Source organism: Dermacentor silvarum, chromosome 1 (genome assembly GCF_013339745.2).
Source record: "Dermacentor silvarum isolate Dsil-2018 chromosome 1, BIME_Dsil_1.4, whole genome shotgun sequence".
Taxonomy (NCBI): domain Eukaryota; kingdom Metazoa; phylum Arthropoda; class Arachnida; order Ixodida; family Ixodidae; genus Dermacentor; species Dermacentor silvarum.
The window spans coordinates 8,216,655-8,239,345 of record NC_051154.1 but is presented as its reverse complement, the minus strand read 5'-3'; the positions used below and the strand labels follow the sequence as shown (position 1 = coordinate 8,239,345).

The window sequence follows — 22,691 nt, the reverse complement described above, 5'->3', positions numbered from 1 at the left end:
GGGCGTTTACATGAACCCGACAGAAGCGGGTCACGTCGGCTTGTCGGGCTGAAATATGTATGTGACGTCGCGATTTGTACGCCGCGGCAGCGCAAACAGTATTAGGACAAAGCAAAGACAAGTGCTGGGCAGCGCAACCTCATCGTAGCGATAAAACTTATCAATAGAGCTGTTGCAGAAGGCAGCGGGAACCGGAAGCCCAGTTCAAACGCCTATCTCGTCGAGTCGATGTCCCGACTCGACGCTGTGTGCCGTCGTTGTTCAGACAGAAGCTTATTCACGTGAACGCGCTCACGTCGGGCTCGGTTAGCCGTATTTCTGACTTGACCCGCTAGCGTCGGGTTTGTGTAAACGTAGCCCCTGTGGTTTCTGGGTATCTTCCGTGCTTGTAGTCGCTCAAAACAAGTATATGTGTTAATTAGATGAGCGTACTTGTATTTTTGACGGCGGAGGTTCTTGTACATAAGCATTTTTAAAATAAAACAGCAACCGTTTCTAATGCTCAAAATGCTGACAATCACATCAACTCTTATGGCTTCATAGATCGTCATTGTCATCAATCCCGAATGGCTCTTCGTTTTGCCATCTAGCACCACGCCGCCGAAGTGACTCTCAGCGCAGAGAAGCGCACTCGCTCGAAGTTTTACTAAATTTGCTCGTCTGACGGGGGGTAAAACGTGTCTTTTTTTTTTTTCGCCAAAAGTGACTCAAACAACTTTATGTCATGCCATGCTTCATCTTTACGATGCGTTTCTCGTGACGCACTCTGTGTGCTTGCATTGTCCGAATTGCTGCAAGCCGGTCAAAATTGACATACTTTTCTTAACCAGCGGACCCTTGTCGCATGAAGATGTTGTTTCGTTGCATCTTGATTCTCCTGTGGCGTCGTGTGCTGTTGTGTTACATGTGTTGCTTGTGTCTCTGTGACAGCATCTTGCACATTTCATCATGCTGGCACTCTTGGAATCAGTCCGCAGGCAAGAGTGATTGCGGGCGCTCCACATGGCCGTCAGCTGATGTAACTGTCGGCGCATTTGACACGCAGCAGCCGGGCCTTTCCGTTTCGATAAGACGAAAAAGTCGCAGTGCTTACGACGATGTCTAACTATTGTCGCCGCAGCAGTGGTCACTCAGTGCACGGGGCAGTCTGAAAATCGAGAAGTGTTGTGGATTCCAGGTCAGCACTTCGGGGCATGAATTTAGTTAAACTAAACGGGTCTTTCATTTCTGGCACCCCATCTCTGGTGACGTTATACGAGGGTCTCCGATGCCAGGCATGCTTCGTCAAGGCTTGGCTGGACATGTTTGGGGTTTCTGAAACCATCATAGGCCAATTTCTATTGCCATTAGGAGACCTTGTCTCTTAATCTAAGCAAATCTTCGGCCACCGTCGTTTCATTTCTCTTGTCATTCAAAACAGGCCAACCGCCATCTGTTCTGCACAATACATGACCTGGCAAACTTAAACGCTTCTTAATGCCAACTACAGTGTCATTTACCCGCGTGAATCCTTTACCGACGTCGTGCGAACGCCGCTCGCTGCACAGCCATTTGTCCCCGTGGAGGCGTCCACTGCTAGTCACATAAGCCATTCCTGCCAACCTGTGAACTTTAAAATTCGTTATAACACCGTGGTCGATGGGAAGGGAGACGGTGTTGGCATGCATTGTTAAAATATTTGCCCTGGGCACACACCTTATGTGCCATACATACACACTTTATTAACGACGATTTAGACGCAGCATACAAGCAGCAGCAAACCTGGCACAGCAGAAAACAAGTAACACGTTGTTTGTAGATCACAGTGACCTTTTCAGCGACTTTTCTGTCGCTGTTTCTGATGACCGCCAAATTACCAACAAAATAAGAAACAAATTTTGCGTTCTTTATAAAATATACAGCAAACGCTTTCTTGAACCAAGTAGCCTGCTGGTACATGATGTATCACGCTGCGAAAGAAGGGGGCTAAAGTACCATCAGAAGTAATTTTTTTTTTTGCATGCATGCATGCATGCATTTTTTCCCCAATCTGGCGCCACCCATTCATCTTTCACCACCTTTAGGGCGCTTTCGCGTACAGAATCCTTTTTTGTGTGTGAAACATGGCGTAGCATTCGTAAAATCGTAGAACGGGCCCCAATTTGTAAAGTTTACGAAAAATTAGCAATAATTGGCATGTATACTGCTCATACAAATCTTGCTTTTTTGTTATTTCAAAGGTGACATGTATTGCTTTTTGCCTGTGTAATGTTTGCATGCGATATCAACTCGCTGCAATAAATTTACAAAAAATTCCGGAGAATTAGCATGAATACATAAGCCACGCTTAAAATTTTGCACTTACCCTTCGACGTACTGAAGTTGCATAGTGATTTCACCGGAAGTCTCAATACCAACGGTCGCTCTCACTTTTTTAGCTTAGCAACTGTAAACCAGTGACATAATGCTGTGAAATCTATACTTGTAAGCGATGTCACCAAAAAAAGCGTCCATGCGACATGGCCGCAGCACCGGCCCTCCAGTCGGTCAACTCTCTAGCGTGTTTGTACTCTCAGCAGGGCATAAATCACGCCGTCTCAATCACAAACACCTAATGCTTTGAATTAAACGTTCTGTGTTGAGTGTTTTAAAGCAAACAGTCTTATTTTGCTATTTCGTCCGTTTTCGTGGTCGGTGGTTGGGCCTTCGATACAAAAGCGCCGGGGCAAAGGCACGTGCTTTCGCACAGCCAAGTTTCCGGGCGCGTTTCGAAATCCTCGATACGAAAGCCTTGTTGAGTGCTTGAAAGTGTTTGTACGAAGGCTCCCTAGGCGCGTTCGTCGCCGAACGCCAACTAATATAGCTCTTTGAAAGGCGTGCGCTGTCGCGAGGGAGGAAGGTGGTGGCAGTCGCCTGCCGTTGAAGAGAACACACGTATGACGAATCGTCAGCCTGTCTGTTATATCCACTGCAGGACGAAGCCTCTCCCAGCAATCTCAAATTTCCCGTCTTGCGCTAGCTGATTTCAACTTGCCCCTGCAAATTTTCTCATTTCATCACCCCACCTAATTTTCGGTCGTCCTCGACTGCGCTTCCCTTCTCTTGGCACCCATTCTGTAGCTCTAATGCTCCACAGGTTATCTACCCTAGCAATACATGGCCTGCCCAGCTCCATTTTGTTTTCTCCTAATGTCAACTAGAATATCGGCTTTCCCCGTTTGTTCTCTGATCCACACCGCTCTCTTCCTGTCTCTTAACGTTAGTCCTAAGATTTTTCGTTCCATCGCTCTTTGTGCGGTCCTTAACTTGTTCCCTAGCTTCTTTGCTAACCTCCAAGTTTCTGTCCCGTATTTTAGCACCAGTAGAATGCAGGGATTGTACGCTTTTCTTTTCAACGACAGTGGTAAGCTCCCAGTCAGGATTTGGCAATGCCTGCCGTATGCACTCCAAATCAATTTTATTCTTCTCTAAAATTCTTTCTTATGACCAGGGACCCCTGTGAGTAATTAACTTAGACAAGCGTACCCCTGCACACACTCTAGAGGCTGACTGGCGATCCTGAGTTCCCTTGCCAGGCTATTGAACATTAACTTTGTCTTCCACATATTAATCTTCAACCCCACTCTTACACTTTCTCGGTTAAGGTCCTCAATCATTTGTTGCAATTCATCCCCAGTGCTGATGAACAGGGCAATGTCATCTGCAAACCGAAGGTTGTTGAGATATTTGCCGTTTATCCTTACTTCTTCGCCTTTCCAGTCTTATAGTTTGAATACTTCTTTTAAACATGCAGTGAATAGCATTTGAGAGATTGTGTCTCTTTTCCTGACCCCTCTCTTGATAGGAAATTTTCTACTTGTGGAGAAGTAAGGCAGGTGTGGAATTCTTGTAGATATTACCCAAGCTATTCACGTATGCCTTCTTTATTCCTTGATTACACAATGCCTCCATGACTGCTGGTATCTCTACTGAATCAAATGTCTTTTCATGATTTATGAAAGCCATATAGAGAGGTTGATTGTATTCCGCAGGTTTCCCAATTAACTAATCGATGACGTGGACGTGATCTATTGTAGAATATCCTGAAGCCAGCCTGTTCTCTTGATTGATTCAAGTGTTGCCCTAATTCTATTGTAGATGATCTTGGGGAATATTTTGTACAATACTGAAAGCAAGCTAATGGGCTTATAATTGTTCAATTCTTTAACGTCGCCATTCTTATGGATTAGCATAATCTTGGCATTCTTCCAGTTCTCTGGGAAACTTAACGCCGTGAGGCATTGCGTAAAGAGGGCTTCAAGATTTTTAAGCATAATGTCTCAACATTTATGTATAGCCACCTATACTATACGGCTACAGATGTGCTCAAAGCGGCTCCGTTCTCTACCGAATTGCGCAATTGAAAAGCAAACGCTACCTAAGTATCCTCACTGAAACAATATGCGCGGCGTCGAGCGCATCATTCCTTTAATAAAGCGAATAGCTTTCCAGGCAATCTCTCTCGACGGTCTCTGCACATTTTCTTTTTCTATGCCGTGGATCTCCGGCCCTAGTGGACGCATAATTGAAATTTTCAGTCTCAGAAGCTTACGAAAAACTCTTAAATTTTGAGTTTGGTTACATCGGTAGCCCAAGTTTGCAAAATTTTAAGTGAACAATAGGGCGATATAGAACTTTTCAAACTGAATCCCTGTCTGATCATGGTCTCGGCTCCGTTAATCTTTTTAATTTCACTTGCTTAAAATATGTCCTGAGCTACGTATGATTTCAGGCATCGGTTATTGCCGACATGAGCCCAGATGCACTCTGAAAGTTAGTTAGTTTTTTGAAAATAAACACGAATGTCGGAAAGTGGTGCATCGCTATTTCGGGAGCTTCTCTAAATTTACTCAGGGATCTGGGACATTTGGTATGTTTGTATTCTCTCGAGAATGAAGAACAACGGCTGATGTCCCAGTGACAACACTGATGTCCTATGGATATGCTATGGACATCCACTGCCAGGACATGGATGTCCAGGACACTTTCTTTGGCATCCCTTGCATGTCCACGAGGTACATTATAGGGAGATGCTGCGTACCGCTTACAGATATATCCCAGGCCTTTTTGCACAGTGTTTGCCGTAGTGTTCATTACGGTCCCAGTACACGCTGTGTGACATGCCACGGGCACAGCGCCCACGCATCAAGAACAGATACATTCGAGAGCTTTAGATTAGGGGACGCTAGGCGTACCCGAGCATTGGGGGATGCAAACCGCTGGGCGTACAAAAGAACCCAAAGCGAGCACAAAAAAGCGCAAAAGGCCCACAATGGAGTTTGCATCTCCTAACGTTTGGGTGCGGCTTGCGCTCCCTAACCTAAAACTCTATTGTATTCACGTTACGCGCACACGCAAGTGTGCACTCCTCAATCTTCAACGCCTTCCGCCAAGCGCAAGTGCCTCATTGAACTAATTGAAGTTCTCAGAGTGAATTCCGTCAGAAAATTTGTTAAGTACGGCGTACACACGAGCCGCACACATGATTGTTTCGGATTGTAATTCGAGCATGCCAGAAAAGATAATTCTATTACAATGAAACTCAAAGAGAAAGCCACATTTGGAAGGCAAATATTCACGTGTATGTCAAAACAGGTCCACGTGCGATATTTTTGGGCCGTCTGGGGTAGGATACCCGAAACTGGACGTCCAACAGATGTCCTATTTGTATCCGACATGGTACATGTACAATGGGACATGATTCGGATGTCTTATGGACGAGGTGTTTTCACTGGGATGTTTCTGCCCTTCCTAATTGTGAAAAACCTGGGAATTTTTGTGCTATTTTGTTCTTCCGTTTGTGCTGCTTTGCAATTTTCTTTCTTTCTGATTAACATGCATTAACTGAACTAGTCTTGCAGCGAGCGTTCATAAACCACCAAGTGGTTTTTGCGGCGCGCGTGGAAAAAAAGTTCATCTCATGGTAGCTACGTAGGCCCATTTATGTTTTTCGCCAAAGAAAGGCAACCAAGTAAAAACCCAGCGTGCGAGAAACGTTTCACTTTGGTGTTTCTCAGCACTGTGAGTATTTCACTTGCGTCAAGGTCATGGAGCCAAGTAGAAAAAGTTAGCTGTGTAGTTGATATAAGTGGGCAGATGAAATAAAAATCTGGTGCAGAGCTGGTATTTTTCTTTCTTTTTAGTATTGGGCAACGTAAAAACGATATACACGGGCGCTTGTTGTGTGTGTCTGCTCAACGATTTTTTCATATTCCCACGACACTTATGATGAGCGCCCTCATGTCTCGACTTGCAAAATCTGGGCCAAATTTAAAGCATGTGCTCCCTTGCGCACGCAGCAACTGGAGATGGTCGACAACAAGGAGCGCCTCATCTCTGACTACACCGAGAAATTGAAGAAGCAGATCAACCCAAGGAACCTGAAACGCTACGTCGAGTCTTACATGAAGTACGCAATACGTTTTACGTGTGTGTTGTTGCAAACCGCTAGACTGGTTGTGCTTAGAAAACGAGGGAGGTCCCGACGACCTTTGATTTCAACAAAATTTTTATATAGCATAGCGAAATTTCAGCACGCATCGGAACATATGTTATTTTTTCAGCACACGCCTTCGTTTCAGCACAAAAAAAATATGTTAACTGAGAAAAGGTGGAAAATGCGACTTACGCAATCGCTGTATGTTCCGACTTTGTGACGGTCTAAAAATATTAATATCATTTTCTATGCTTTTGTGCTTTTTATACCTACCTTTCAAAACGTTATTAATGGAAATGAAAGAAATTAAATATCTGCACAAGCCTACGACACAAGAAGTAGCAAACTTGACTCCAAACGCCTCAAAAATTACCCTTTTCTGGCGATATTGTTTTGTATCTTGTTACCGCGAGCTTCAAGATTTTTTTGGCATACTGTGCTACGTGCTAAATGCGCTGCAGGGTATATTTAAAATGTCTTACGTGCCGTTATTTTTAATATTGGCAGGAAAATATTTAAAATTGCCAAACTTGAGACATTAGACAGTTCCCGCGCGCGAAATAAAAGAAAAATGGGCCGAAACTGTCTCAGAATGACTGTCGAAGTGGATGCGATTAGCATTGAAGCAATGCAGCAACGGACCGCATTGCAACAGCAGAAACACGTCCTGTATGAAACATGTACTGAAGCCGGGTTACTCCTCGGGACACGCTGCGCCATCCAGCGAAGTCCGCACGTGTGTGAATTCAGACAAGAGTTCGATTCGCACCAGCACCGGCTAAATTTTAAAGACTTTTTCTTGTCAATGAAGTGCGGCACGTAGCCAATGGCCCAGCGACCGAAGTCAAAGAGCTTCATTGATAAGCGGCTGTTGGCGTCAAAGGAAAGCGACTAGATACCGGCATAGACAGCGGAAAGTGTCCAAACATGGCTACTAACATTAAAACGATCATCTCCGATTTCGTTGAACTGTCCTCAGGATTATCTCCTGTCATCGGTTATCTGTTATATGCGAAAAAAACCATGTTGCATTGTTTTGTTCTCAGTAGAGAAGGTGTATAAGCTGCGGTGTTCGTCGCCCCGTGGCCTGTCTTCTAGAATGTCGCGCCGCGCAAGCGTCAGGTTTATTAGTGGCTTCCGTCTGTGTCGCGAAGCACTAAGGAACCTCAAGTTCTGCAGAGAGAACGCAGGGTTTTTTAAATAAAAAATACAAAGCGGTGACTGGCTCGAAGTTCGGTGGATCTATATATGTCATTCGCCTGTTGAACACGACGTCGCAGCTTCAACTCCCTGCCCCGATGGCTGCATTCGAACGGAGACACCCCATTACTTGTATTTAGGTAAACGTATTTAGAACAGGTGGTATGATATATAATCCGTAGCTGCAGCGTTTCTCCAAGCCCTGCTGTTGCTTTGAGGCGATGTAAACGTTACCTTAGCCAAGGAGTCGAGCATCAATGTTAAGCTACTCAATCCATTCTTCTTGTGAAATCGTGTACTATATACATGCATCGCGTATGCCTTAGCATGATACAAATCAAATGAAGCATGAAAAGAGAGTAGCTGGCGTTCCCCGACGAACGTTGTGCCCGTGTTTTGATGCGGCTGCTGCTGCTCAATGGATTCGCTAAGAAGCAGCTTGCAGTGGCGCATAAAAAGAGGAAATAAATTTAAACTTCTTTGACGATATGGATTTGGCTAATTGTCGCAAAACTTCACATCAAACATTTAAGAACACCCGCTGACTTGAGACACATGGAACCTGTGTTTGTCATCACACGACCCGAGCTGATACCAGATGAAAAAAATGTATCAAAGTATATTTGCTTTTTCATTTCTGTCGTGTTCCTCTCTAGTTTCAACACCAAAGGGCAGACACTATAAGCTCACTTTGACGATATAGAAAACCGACGTGAGCTAGGCTCTTATGGATGTGTGTGTCACGACTCAGCACGCGCTAGCTTGGTTACAGTAAACATCAAAGGACATCATAGAAGGAAACCTTCCGATTTCGGAAGTTCCCAAGTCGGGACATCGATCAATTGGTTAAAGCGCATTTCCCATCTTCTCTCAGTTAAAGGGGCCCTGAACCCTCAACCACTTTTTATCGAAGTCGAAAAGTGCATTTGAAGTTAAATTAGACTATTTCACGCATACGAGTTCTTCAATGCGTTCAGCGAAAGCAAAGTTATTAGCAATCAAACATACCGTTCGCGGTGCTTCCGCTCCTTCTACACTGCCTTGCACTACGACCACAACGCTCCGCCTACTGAACGTCACCGTTGCGCGCAGGTGAAATTTGATTTCGGGTGTCCACGTAGACGCCACTATTTCCGATTTTGGCGCCTACAGGTACGTTCAGACTACGTACGTAATGTGCAGATATTTCGCAAGAAACGGAAGCGCAAACGCAAAAAGCGTAACTAAATTGTTCAGACTACAATCGTATGAAGCGTTAAGAGCGCAACAGTCGTCACGCACGCGAGCGTAATTGTTGGAAGGCCCGCTACTTTTACGTTTCATACAGATACGACAATTACGGCGTGGCCAATAAGCGCCGCAGTTTCGGTTTTAAATTTCCGGTGACGCGACTATCGGGATCCCCAGTTAGAGCAACGGCCCAACGGACATGGCTGCGTGTGTGCGTAGTAGCTTGTGTGCGTAGTTCGAGTAGTGTGCGTAGTTGTGTGCGTAGTCTGTTTACAGGTGCCGTGTTGAAATCCATGAGACGTGACTGGCCAGCCCACGTTGTGACTGATCGGTGTTGTTAACTATCTTAACGCTTGTAACGCGCGATACGGTCTTTATGGCAGATGCGCGCTTTGCTAACGTTACGACCGCAGTCTGAACATACCTTAACGCGCGATACGGTCTTTATGACAGATGCGCGCTTTGCTAACGTTACGACCGCAGTCTGAACATACCTTACGACGCGCCAAACGTAAACCAAACGCGGCTGTCTTCAGTGAGCCACAGGGCGCTCAGACTCGTCGCGGCATCTATGCTACGTGTAGCAGACCGCAGCTACATGCAACTGCAGCGTGTGCACGACACTAGAGTGCACGCTCGCGCTCGTGTGCTGCTATCTGGCTGTGCTACGCGGACCGGCTTTGTCCTGCACCAGCACATCAAACTTGCGCATTTTGAAGCGCTATCAATAGCTCATTAGCGAAGGCCTTCCAATCAGGAGTGAGCGTGCGCTGCCAAGCGTGCGTGTGGTCTGACCTTCGCGTGGTTCGAGGCTATAGTTGAGCGTTCAAAAGTAGTCGAAATTAGCGATACCCGATGCCTGCGACAACAGGGTGGCCACAGTTTAATGCGGCCGAGCGTAAGCAGACGATAGTCGGCTTCTTCCGGAAGTACCTAATTGTCGAAAGCATATTTTCGCTTACTTGAGCCTGTTTATTAAACTGCGTCAATAAATATGCACAGTAACAGTAGGAAGAAGCGCACTGATCAAACATCTTTCTTGATTGTTGTCAGCTATTGGCCAATAGCAGCTGCCTATGGGAATCAGCTATATTACGAAATAAACCGTCCAGAAAAGAGTGAGGAGCAGGCTTCTATTGAACAGAGAGCGTTTAAGAGAAAGGTGATTTCGCGCTCCGCTTGCGAGCTCCACGCGCGGCGCACGACTGCGAAATTTGGCTGAGATGTTCACAGCAGCGTATGCTATCCGCGGACTGTGTTTTTTTTTCACCAAGCCCGAGGGGTGGTTCAGGGCCCCTGTAAGATTTTTTTCGTGCTGAAATAGAGGCCTGCGATGAAAAAGCCAGCTCGGTTTCGATGTGTGGAATGGTTGTGCTGTATCACATGAAAAAAGATTGAAATCAAAAATAAGTCGGGCCCTCCTTCTGAGTGTTGTTCTCTGAACGCACCCCTCTGTTCGCGTATTAAGTGCCTCTTGCTGGCGGCTGTCTTGTACACCTGGTGCATGCTAGAGGCAACAAACATTTCTATCCTTGAAGAGAAGTACAGTTTCTTAGCTAAAAAGGTGACAATAAAGAGGATTGCATGCCATTCCTCATTTTGTTGCTGGCTGTCACTCTTGGTAGTACTGCGTACACAGTTTGGCGAATGAGCTTCTATGGGGAACTGCGTAATTGAAAGTTTGCAGCCTCTCGGCGTTTGCGGAGCCGATTCTCAGCCGGGATGGAGGCAGTTTGTTGAAACTAGAAAAAGAAAACCACTGATTGGCGGTAGTTCATGCTAGCACTGTATCACACTGCGTATCTGATAGCCCAGTGCTAGAGCGCAAAAATAAAATCAGCCCCTGCCTCGTCAATTACACACGAGAAGGCAACGAGGATGCCGAATCGGATGACCGAAAGTAAAAGGAGTAGAGCTTAGCGAGCAGCCATAAATGTGGCAAACGAGGCACACCTGCAGAACGTAAACGAGTTCTTCTCTTTTCTCTTCCAGTCGCAAAGACATCAGCGGTCTGATTGAAGCAAACCTCAAGTAAGTTTCGGTTACGTCCTCATAAGTTAATGCGAATATCGGAAGCTGAAAAGATGCTGCTTTCGTCCATTATCACCCAGAAAACGTTTCCCTTGAAGGCCTTTCCGCAGACGTATGATTTAAAGAAAGAGGAGAGACAGGATGATTCACTTATTTCATGTGTGCATTTATTTCCTGCTTCAGCTTAAGCCCCTGCGGACTTGTGCTGAATAATATCGGGCCTAAATCACGTAACCATGGCCTAAGAAGGTGCTCCGAGCGATCAAATGTGCCTCGGTGGCCTTTCTGTTGGGGCTTCAATGGTAGCGTTCTGCTGGTGCTTCATTTTTGCGTTTATTCAAAAGATTCGTACTGGAAATCATTTTAAATCTTGCGCATCTGTTGTCATTTAGCGAGTGCCCAGATGGACTGTGGCCTCAAAAAGCTTGGCCCGCACCGCCATATGGGTCTTTTTTCGCGCTGCTGAAGCCCGCGTTTCACATATTCTGCGATTCCGGCCGCAGCGCTAGCAGAAACCGCTCTTGCGTGGCATGAAAATTGTACCAGCGTCTGACGGATGGCAGCAGCAAGGTGTGGCTTGCCAGCGCTCGCTGCTGGGAGCAGACGCCGTAAGAACAAACCTCTCGCAAGGGCAGCGCGACTCCGCTCATCGGAGCTTCGCACAATGTGGCTTCAAGGGACTAAATAGAAACAATTGTGTTAGGTTAGGTAAAAAGTCACCGCGAAAGGCATGCCAGAAAAGATGCAATAACGAAATGCAGATGGCGACGCCTCCTCGAAATTCATCGTGACGTGATGGATTTTGTGGCCGTCTGCTTGGATTTGGTTAATTTTTGTCAGTAAAAAATGGGACTACATTGTGTTCTCACAGAGGCCGAACTTGGCAAGTTTCAACGACTTTCACTGAGCCGCAAAAGCCGAAATGCTAAGAAATATTTTGCAGTCCGTGTCGTCACACTGACGTACCAGTCCTGGATTTCTGGCGTGAAATTCAAAAGTGAAACTTTGACCGCCGTTTTCTCTTCCAATAATCAACCAATTAAAGCGAAATCAACGGAAGTAAAGCTCCTGAAGAATTCTTTATCAATCTATGCTGCTTTAGTGTTTCTCATTAGTGTTCCCTTCAACCCCAGAATTTAATTCATAGTCACGCAGGACCTTAGTACTGAATGCATATACTATCATATTGATTGAGCGAAAGTGGTGCAATTGACTGATATAACGATGCAGGCATAAAATGTGCTGGCTGGTGCCCGCTCCTTTTCGCCGCGTTCAATGCATTCCTCTCACACCACTTGCTCGCGAGGAACGGAGGAGTCGGACTCTGTTCCTTCGAGTAAGTGCAGAAGCAAGGCCAGGGATGAAAATAATCAGGCCCGAACCATGCATCACCAGGAAGCAACGCTTAGAGCTCAGTGAATGTCACAAAACATTTTCAGGAGGCCCGAAGAATTGCTGTGCGACAAGCGTCCAGAGTGTGAGCGCGATCTGCTTGAGGATAAATTGACGGGCAACAAGGAAACAACGAAGAGAGCGAGAAACGAGGAATGTTGTTAGAGGCCATATTGGAGGAAGACGACGTTAGAAGAAGCGCTCGTGTGGTTGTTGTTCCGCCATCTCGGCTTCGCTCTGTGTATATATTCCATCAATACCCTTTTGTTTTGCCTATGCTTATTCCTGTCACAATATTATCCACAAGCACTTTCGGTTTGCTACCCGGCTCTGGGGAGAGAAAGAAGGCAAGAGAGAGACAAAGTCTATAAATGGTCAAAGCGACTTGAAGCACTCTGGCAACGCCTTCGTTGCTTTCTGCGCCAGCGATGCCATGGGCCAAGGATATTAGCTTCTGTGAGCTATCTTTAGTCCAATGCTGTCGGGAGAGGGCGGCACTAGATGTCACGACGGGGAAAAAAGCACAGGACGTATTCTGCAAGAGGAGCACATAGGTGCATCACAAATTCCAATGTGCAATGAGTAAGCTTTTGGAAATGCCACCCCGATCCAGAGGTGCGATTACAATGTTGCATCGCAGCAGTAAATTTGTTAAACAGTTAAAATTAAATTGTAGGAATTTCAAGTGCCAAATCCACGATCTGATTAGGAGGCACTGCGTAGTGAGGGCTCCGATTTCACGCGTCATTTTTCCCCCTTATTTCTGTTTTTATGCACTTGCGAAATGTAGCTTTCTTGTAGTTTTCTGAATACCTGTGTTACTGTTGCATTATCAACTGTACCGACCCCTTATGTAATACCCCTAGCAAAGGGGTCTTTAAGGAAACAAAACTGAACTGAACCGGTGTTCTATACGGACCGTTAAATAGCATCGGTCAAGTTCTTCGACCGCAACCACTCAACGTCGGATTTCAATTATGGTACGCGGGTGCGCGTCGACCTTGCTATTGGACCCGTCAAACAAGTTGGCACCCTCGTGTGCCGCGCAATAAAGTTATTTCTCTCTCTCTCTCTGCGTGACGCTTCCCGAAATACCTCTGGAAGCCGGCGCGGTTCTAAGTCGTTGACCTCCGTCACAGGAAAAGCTGCCTTGCTACTCTGGAATGTGTTTCGAGAACCTCCTCCAGCTGAGCGCCTACCAGGCGAGGAGGAAACGCCGCATGAAGGCAGCCATCGGAGAATCGCGCCCTTGGATTGTCCCCATTGGCCGAACATGACGCCACTTGCATGGGCCCGACGATTGGAGGAAAATGACGACACCTGGACGGACGGATTAGCTGAAAATGACGTAACACCGACAGACTGAAGGGGTTATAAGCCAGAGAAAAATCGATAACAGAGAGACATTCTTGCCGCCCACCGCAGGGTTCAAGTTGCGGCCGGCCGTAACGATGACTCATTTACTGTCATTTTGCTTTGTTCAACTCCTGTACATAATGTAAATAAACCTTAATTACTCTAAGTCCTCAACGTCGGCCAACTCCCGCACTCAACGGCAAGATCAAATACCGGATAATTTTGACCACCTGGTTGTTTTTTAATGTGCATCCCATGAGCACGGACATGAGCATGTTTGTACTGCGCCCCCATTGGAATGCGGACTTTTTTGTACAACCCGATGAGTGCTCAACAGCTGAACATTACACTTAATGCGGCTGCTCCAAAGATGAGTATTAATCACCACTTTATTCAGTGTGAACTTAATTGTCGCAAAGTGCCACTGAATTCTTACCAAAGGCTTTCGATATATGCAGATGGCACTTGCCTTAGGGCTGTTGCAGTCGCTCGCCTTCAGGTGCGTGCAGGGCTGCAATCGGCAGCAACCCTAACATCAGCTTGAAGTGCGCGTTAATTGCCTTCACACACAGACGCAAGACACCACACCCAGTCTCCATTAACCTGTGAAAGGACATCAATTCTTGGGTACAATAATCGATAGGAGTACTCGTATTCTCGCCGATTGCGTATACCAGCAACCCTAACATCAGATTGAAGTGCGCGTTAATTGCCTTCACACACAAACGCATGACGCCACACCCAGTCTCCATTAACCTGGGAAAAGACATCAATTCTTGGGTACAATAATCGATAGGAGTACTCGTATTCTCGCCCATTGAGTATACCAGCAACCCTAACATCAGCTTAAAGTGCGCGTTAATTGCCTTTACAAACAAACGCATGACGCCGCACCCAGTCTCCATTAACCTGTGAAAAGACATCAATTCTTGGGTACAATAATCGATAGAAGTACTCCTATTATCGCCCATTGAGTATACCAGCAACCCTAACATCAGCTTGAAGTGCGCGTTAATTGCCTTTACAAACAAACGCATGACGCCACACCCAGTCTCCATTAACTTGTGAAAAGACATCAATTCTTGGGTACAATAATCGATAGAAGTACTATTCTCGCCCATTGAGTATACCAGCAACCCTAACATCAGCTTGAAGTGCGCGTTAATTGCCTTCACACACAAACGCATGACGCCACACCCAGTCTCCATTAACTTGTGAAAAGACATCAGTTCTTGGGTACAATAATCGATAGAAGTACTCCTATTCTCGCCCATTGAGTATACCAGCAACCCTAACATCAGCTTGAAGTGCGCGTTAATTGCCTTTACAAACAAACGCATGACGCCACACCCAGTCACCATTAACTTGTGAAAAGAGATCAATTCTTGGGTACAATAATCGATAAGCGTACTCGTATTCTCGCCCATTGAGTATACCAGCAACCCTAACATCAGCTTGAAGTGCGCGTTAATTGCCTTTACAACAAACGCATGACGCCACACCCAGTCTCCATTAACCTGGGAAAAGACATCAATTCTTGGGTACAATAATCGATAGGAGTACTCGTATTCTCGCCCATTGAGTATACCAGCAACCCTAACATCAGCTTGAAGTGCGCGTTAATTGCCTTTACAAACAAACGCATGACGCCGCACCCAGTCTCCATTAACCAGTGAAAAGACATCAATTCTTGGGTACAATAATCGATAGGAGTACTCGTATTCTCGCCCATTGAGTATACCAGCAACCCTAACATCAGCTTGAAATGCGCGTTAATTGCCTTTACAAACTCATGACGCCGCACCCAGTCTCCATTAACCTGTGAAAAGACATCAATTCTTGGGTACAATAATCGATAGAAGTACTCCTATTCTCGCCCATTGAGTATATCAGCAACCCTAACATCAGCTTGAAGTGCGCGTTAATTGCCTTTACAAAAACGCATGACGCCACACCCAGTCTCCATTAACTTGTGAAAAGACATCAATTCTTGGGTACAATAATCGATAGAAGTACTCCTATTCTCGCCCATTGAGTATACCAGCAACCCTAACATCAGCTTGAAGTGCGCGTTAATTGCCTTTACAAACAAACGCATGACGCCACACCCAGTCTCCATTAACCTGGGAAAAGACATCAATTCTTGGGTACAGTAATCGATAAGCGTACTCGTATTCTCGCTCATTGCGTATACCAGCAACTTTAACGTCAACTTGAAGTGCGCGTTATTTGCCTTCACACACAAAACGCATGATGTCACACCCAGTCTCCATTAACCTGTGAAAAGACATCAATTCTTGGGTACAATAATCGACAGGAGTACTCGTAATCTCGCCCATTGATCAATGTATACCAGCAACCCTAACATCAGCTTGAAGTGCGCGTTAATTGCCTTCACACACAAACGCATGACGCCACACCCAGTCTCCATTAACCTGTGAAAAGAGGAATACTCGTATTCTCGCCCATTGCGTATACCTGAAAAAGAGACTATTGGGCTTGCGCAGAGATTCATGTGTGGGAAATCAGGGTGGGGCATACTCCGTGCTGCAGTCACAGAGAGAGCGTTATTTCGGGATTTTTACGCTACAGCCTGCCAGTGATGTCCAATACGCGCAATTCCAGTCTTCGCGCTGTGGAGATTTCCAGGCATTGCGCACATGTCTGGGACTTTCTCGAAGTGCTTCAACTTGTGCAACAATCGTGCTTGCAAAAAATCATTCCAACTTACCTCGCTGTCCTAACATATCTCAACATACATCGTTGTCTCATTGCACGCATTCGTCATCTTTGCCGCATTGCTGCCTGGCTTTCTCGCCCGCACAAAGGCGTCAAACTGCATTTGCAGAAGTTATCGCCGTTCATCAAGGCTGTCTTTCATCAGGATATTACCACCTTCTGGTGTCTCCCCCCTCCTCCTTTCTTACGATGGACCTTTTAAAAGCTGCACACCACCACCTCCGAAGAATAGCCCCGGAAGAAGGAGCCGAATTAGCTCCGAAACACCGGGCTAATAAATTTCCTTATTTGTTGGAGTCGCTCTCTAAGTCTTAATCAATTTTCCCAACCAGACACGTAATTCTGTCGAAATGTTTAGCTTCAAGTCTATTGGTGCAGACTTCGGACAAGGGGCAGTGCAACTTGCAAAGAGATATATCAAAGCCTTGAACGGAATCTCCACCTTCAAGACCCACCTAGACTTCACCCAGAAATGTAAAGACAAAAACCAGCCAGCCAGCCAGCCAGCCAGCCAGACAAAAGCCAGCCAGCAAAAGCCAGCAGGTAGCCAGCCCTTCAGACTGGCTACCTGCAAGGCTGGTTGGCTACATCTGCCGCTACGTGCCGTCAGTTTGATGCAGCCCTTTGACGGCAGCCTTGCTGTTGGGCAAGTGAGCTCATCTACTCTCCAGTCGCGCTCGCCGTCTCCTACACGTTTTTCCTCGCCGAAAAAGTTTCGGTGACATCGTCCGAGGAGGGTTTCACAGCCCATGGCGATAAAACTGAAAGCAGCGACCTCTGGAGTTGCACGTCCTCGAATTGCCGAAAGACCCCCATCATTGCTGAGAAAAGATTACATCGACCCACAACCTCAGAACGCCGACAAAATTTTGGGTGCCGCCCTCACTGTAACAATTGATGAGCACGAAGTGAACGAGATGAACTGCAACAGCAAGTCATGTTGATGCTGTTGCGTCCGGAATCGGCAGGGTGCTTTCTTTGGTTATTTCCATCGAGGCAGCCCCTTTCATCAGCGTCGCCCAGGCGGCGACAGTGACCGACACTGATGGTGACGGGCAAATAAGCACCCCAAATCGGCAGTTCGCATCCTTTGGGTGTTTCCCCGATGCCACCCCCTTCATCAGCGGCCGCCTACCTGGCGACGCGGCCCGACAGCGGCTGTGATGTGATGACAAAGAAGCTCACTTAGAAGGGACCACAACCGCCGCCCTTCGCGGAAGCACGGTCCAGCGCGAAAGTCACTCTCCCGACCCTGGCAAGATGACCGTCACGGAGAGCAAGAAACCAAGTCGACGACTTTCGTAGGAGGAGTGTGAGCCCCCTGTTTCCAGATTTCCTCGTCCTTGCTTCGAAGGTCGGATATCAGAGGCGGAGTTCTGTGGACAATACGACCCCTCTGATTGGCCGCATTAAGGCCATCGAATTCCCTTGTGTAGGGAACTAGGGAAGACGACTGCTTTATAAGCGGGCACATTTGGTTCAGTGGGGGGGTCCTGACGGGATCTGATGTGCGCTGAGACATGTAGTGAGTCAGACAGTCAAAGTCCTTCTACATGGAGTGGGCTTCCATATTTGGAGCCACTGTTGTCTGATCACTGATTTTGTCTCAGCGTAGCGCGTCAGGGGTCACTATCCACAAATTGCCAGCTGCAGTAACAGGAAGGGGCCCATAAAGGTCGATACCAACAACATCAAATGGTGCGGTGGGACACGGAATATGCAGTAATTCGCCGGAAGGAGCATAGGTTGGGAGTTTGTGACGCGGACACGGAGAACAGGAACCAACGCATCTCGCCACACTAGTAGAAAAGCCAGGCCAATAGTAACGGCTTCGAATGTGATCGTAGGTTTTGTGGAAACCAAGATGGCTAGCAGTCATGTCATCGTGTAATGCTTCGAGGACATGGGCTCGAAGAGAGCGCGGTAGAACGGGCACCCAGCGTTGACCGTCAGGGTGGTAAATGCGCCGATACAGCACGCGATTGTCCAGATTCAATTGTGCGAGTTGGCGTCGAAGCCGCGCGTTAGGTGGGTGAGAAGCGCCAGAGAGCAGGTTTAGCATACGTCGACAATATGGGTCAGCCCGTTGGCGAGATGCGAATGTTTGATCATCGTCCGGAGAAAGGCGGTCTATTGAGGCTAGAGAGGAAACCGGCGTAGAAGTAACATCCCAAGAGCTGCTTTGCGACGCAATTGCCGAGGTGTCGAGTGGATGCGTAGGAAGCAGGCAACGAGAAAGAGCGTCTGCGTCTTGGTGTTTTTTGCCTGACTTATGAATAATGTCAAAGTCATATTCTTGCAGGCGGAGAATCCAGGGACTCAGGCGTCCAGGCAAGTTCTTAAGAGTGGAGAGCCAGCATAATTCGTGGTGGTCCGTAACAATTGTAAAATGACGCCTGTGCAAATAGGAACGAAACTTCTGTACGCACCAAACTACAGCCAGGCACTCCTGCTCAGTTATCGTATAGTTCTTCTCGGCATCGGTGAGTACGCGGCTGCCGTATGCAACGACTCTCTCGCGCGAAGAGTTGTCGCGTTGCAGAAGATTGGCACTGATGCTGCGGCCGCTAGCGTCTGTGTGCAAGAGAGTCGGTGCAGTCTCGTCAAAATGCCAAAGCACAAGTTCAGACGTGAGGGCGCCCTTCAACATCTCAAAGGCTGCTTCACATTCTTGAGACCAGATAAAGGGTACACTGGAAGCAAGTAGCTTGTGTAGTGTCGCAGCGATGGAAGCAAAGTTCCGTATAAAGCGACGGAAATAAGCGAAGCCAAGAAAGCTTCGCAAGTCTCTAGACCTTTCTGGGCGAGGGAAGCGAAGGACCGCAGCAATCTTGCCAGGGTCAGGACGTATGCCCTCCTTGCTCACGACATGCCCCAGGACCTTAATAGATCTGCTGGCGAAACCGCATTCCTTCGTGTTGTGCTGAAGACCAACGTCGGCAAGGTACGTCAGAACTTCATCCAAGCGTTGCAGGTGCTGAGGAAATGTAGATGAAAATACGACAATGTCATCCAGGTAGCAGAGGCAAGTTTTCCATTTCAGGCTACGCAGCACGGTGTCGATCATGCGTTCAAAAGTCGCAGGTGCATTGCATAGCCCGAAAGGCATGACGTTGAATTCGTAAAATCCATCAGGGGTGGCAAACGCTGTTTTTTTTTCTTTATCGTCTTCGTGCATGGGAGTTTACCAATAGCCGGAACGCAGATCGAGGCTTGAAAGGTATTCTGCACCTTGTAGTGAACCAAGGGCGTCGTCAATGCGAGGCATAGGGTATACGTCCTTTCGAGTGATTTTATAGAGGGCCCGGTAATCGACGTAAAAGCGCACGGAACCGTCTTTTTTTCGGACCAAAACAACCGCAGATGACCAAGGGCTACCTGAGGGCCGGATGACCTTCTGTTGTATGTCCGCGACATTTTCTTCTATGATTTTCCGCTGGGCTAGGGACACGTGGTACGGGCATCGGCGCACTATAGACGCTTCGTCTGTCTGAATGCGATGTGCTGCAGCTGTGTTTTGGCCCAGAGTGGACGAATGGACATCAAAAGAATTTGCGTGTTTGTTCAACAAAGCAAGCAGCTGCTGCATCTGTGAATGTGCAAGTCGCTGCTGATGGCTGCAGTAAGGGCGGAGGGAGAAGCAGTGTCAGAAGTAGAAGGGTCTTTGGAAGACATAGTTGTAAGGGGCACGACGCATACAGGCCCTGGGTCAGCCGTGCAAGCCACTGTGGTGCTTTGCAGAGGGAGAATTTTCTCCGATGTCGCGTTCGTGGCGCTGACAAGTGCAGAGCCATTGCAAAATCGAACCGCACCTGGTGCAAAAGCGATGCCATTATGAAGGAACGGGAAGAGGGCAAGACCAAGACGTCACCATGGTCGATATCGTTCGACATAATGGTAATAATTCGCTGTCGGTCGGGAGGCAGTTCGGTATCTTCCGCAGCGATCATGCGCAACGGCGTGTGTCTTCCCCAAGTAAGTGGTCGGTGTCCGTAAGATGCACGAAGCGTTGACCACAACAAATAGCCGCGGAAAAAAAAGAGAAAATCCCCCCCTAAAATAAATTAATGAGCGCACGGGGACAGCACAGCTAATTGTATATGGTGCAGGATATCATCGATCACGACACGGGCAATACAAAGAGCGGAAGGTCGAACAGTGTCCCCTTGGGCTGCAACTACCGTCGGTCCATCGTATGGCGTCGTGACTTTCCTGAGACGGTAACATAAATCAGCGTGAATAACGGAAATTGTCGTACCTGTGTCCGCCAAAGCATCGACGGGCACTCCTTTGACAAACACCGAAAGCATATTGGACGGGCGCGCTGGAGGAATTTCAGTCCTGTTGTCGTATGCAGTTTGTCCTCCAAAAACTGCATCGCTTAGTTTTCCGGACGAACGTTTCAGTTGAGTGAGACGGGCCGTAGTGGTGACGTAGAGCGGCGGAACGGCGAAGGGGAGCGGCGTCTGGCTGAACGGTAAGTGCTTCGGTCTTCAGTCGATGTGGGTGGAGATGTAGAGCGGAGCGGAAGTGAAGAGAAACACCGGCTTTGGGAAGAGGCTCCACTGGAAAAGTTGCGTTCGCCAGTAAGACGAGCCCCGACGCTCGTCTTACTGGCGCTTGCGGCAGGAACGTGAAATATGGCCGCGATAGCCGCAGTAATAGCACGTGGGACGTGACGGACGCCATGGCGGGTAGTACAGGGTGCTAGGTGCTCCGGGAGTCAGTGCAGCCAAATGAGCCGATGAAAGCTCGGGCGGCATTGACGAGATGTCTACTGGAGGCGCGGCAGCAACCGAAGCGTACGTTGATAGCGGCACCATGGAGTTGCCGTTGCCTGGACGCGTGGCAGCAACTTCCGCGTACGTTGGTAGAGGACGAGAGACAGAGGGTTGCACGCGCGCAGAGCAGGTCAAGGACGCCAGTTCATCCCTAATGATGTCACGCAAGGGCGCGCTAGAAGGCGCACTGGGGCACACCGACGGTGACGACAAGCCCATAGATTGTAATTCTTCGCATATCATAGCTCGTATCATGACACGCGATGTGGGTCCGCCGTAGAAGAATAGTTGCCTACGTCCGGCTGAAGGCGAACAAACTCAAGTTCGTCCAGGCGCTGACACGTGGTGACGATGTCAGCGATTTTAGCGCGGTTCTTGATGGAGAGCATTGAAGGCGACTGATCTAATGCCTTTCAAAATGTGGCGCACTTTGTCGGACTCTGGCATAGATGAACTAACACGGCGGCAAAGTGCAAGAACATCCTCGATATACGATGTGTAAGACACGTCTGGCTGCTGTTGGCGGGTATCGAGGGTTTTCTTTGCTATGGTAGAACGAACCGCCAGTGCACCAAATACATGGCGGAGCTGCTGCTTGAAGGCAGCCCAGTCAGTAAACTCTATCTCGTGGTTGAAGAACCATGTCTTCGCCACACCCATCAGGTAGAAGGAGACGTGGTGGAGCTTATGGGGGTCGTCCCAACGATTAGCGGAACTTACTCGCTCATAGTCGTCCAGCCAGTCCTTCACATCTTCCCCACGAAGACCAGCGAAGAGATGGCGGTCACGCTGGTGGCTGCTTAGGATGTAAGGGGTGGCTGGTGGTGTCAGAACGGTAGCGGTAGAAGTGAAGAGTGGTTCGTCCTGAGACATGCTAGCGGACAGTGGGCGCAAGCGGCGGCCTGAACGTAGTTCCAGGGGGTATAGACTGAGCGGGCAGAGGACTGAGGATTGAAGAGCTATGTCCACCACTTATGACGTCTCTCTTGGCACAACGTTTATTCGGCCCGAGTACTCGGCAGTGAACCAGCAAAAGCACACACCCGATGATGATGATCACACAGAACTGAAGATGAGGATCGAGCAACGTAGGATGATGATGATAATATACAGATGAATAAGACGTGCGTAATAAACGCCCACAATATGTGGAATAAACCCTCTTTGTCTCGCTCCTACTCCCGGACGTACTCATCCCTGTGGCTGGAAGGCTCACCGGCCCAAACGCTACTCCGAGTCCCAACAATGCTAAAGGATAATGTAATCTAGCTGTCAAAAAATCGGGGCAGCTTGCACTAGTGGTGCAAGGCTAAAGACACAGCGGAGCTAATCGGTTCCTGGCTATACAAAGTCATGCTAAGTTATACGAAGTAATGCTGAGTGATGCTAAGGTATACGAAGTGTATGAGTATTTCCTCGTGGTCCGTGGCATCGGGAAACGCCTCGCGAAGCACTTGCAGTCTGAGCACACGTAGAGGAAGTAGGGCGAAAGCTATGCACAGTGTACG

At 47.7% G+C, this 22,691-nt stretch overlaps 1 protein-coding gene across 6 annotated transcripts in view; it reads left to right on the top strand.

Moving 5' to 3' along the window:
• The window catches only part of LOC119456455 (uncharacterized protein ZK1073.1-like), a 187,279-nt gene that overhangs the window by 144,604 nt on the left and 19,984 nt on the right, over positions 1–22,691 (top strand). For 5 of the 6 annotated variants that reach the window (XM_037718285.2, XM_037718278.2, XM_037718261.2 and 2 more), the window contains 2 exons: positions 6,316–6,427; positions 10,877–10,915. In XM_037718285.2, coding sequence (XP_037574213.1) covers positions 6,316–6,427; positions 10,877–10,915 — 151 coding nt within the window. The remainder of the gene's footprint in view (positions 1–6,315; positions 6,428–10,876; positions 10,916–22,691) is intronic. The other variant, XM_037718253.2, reaches the window with a different exon arrangement.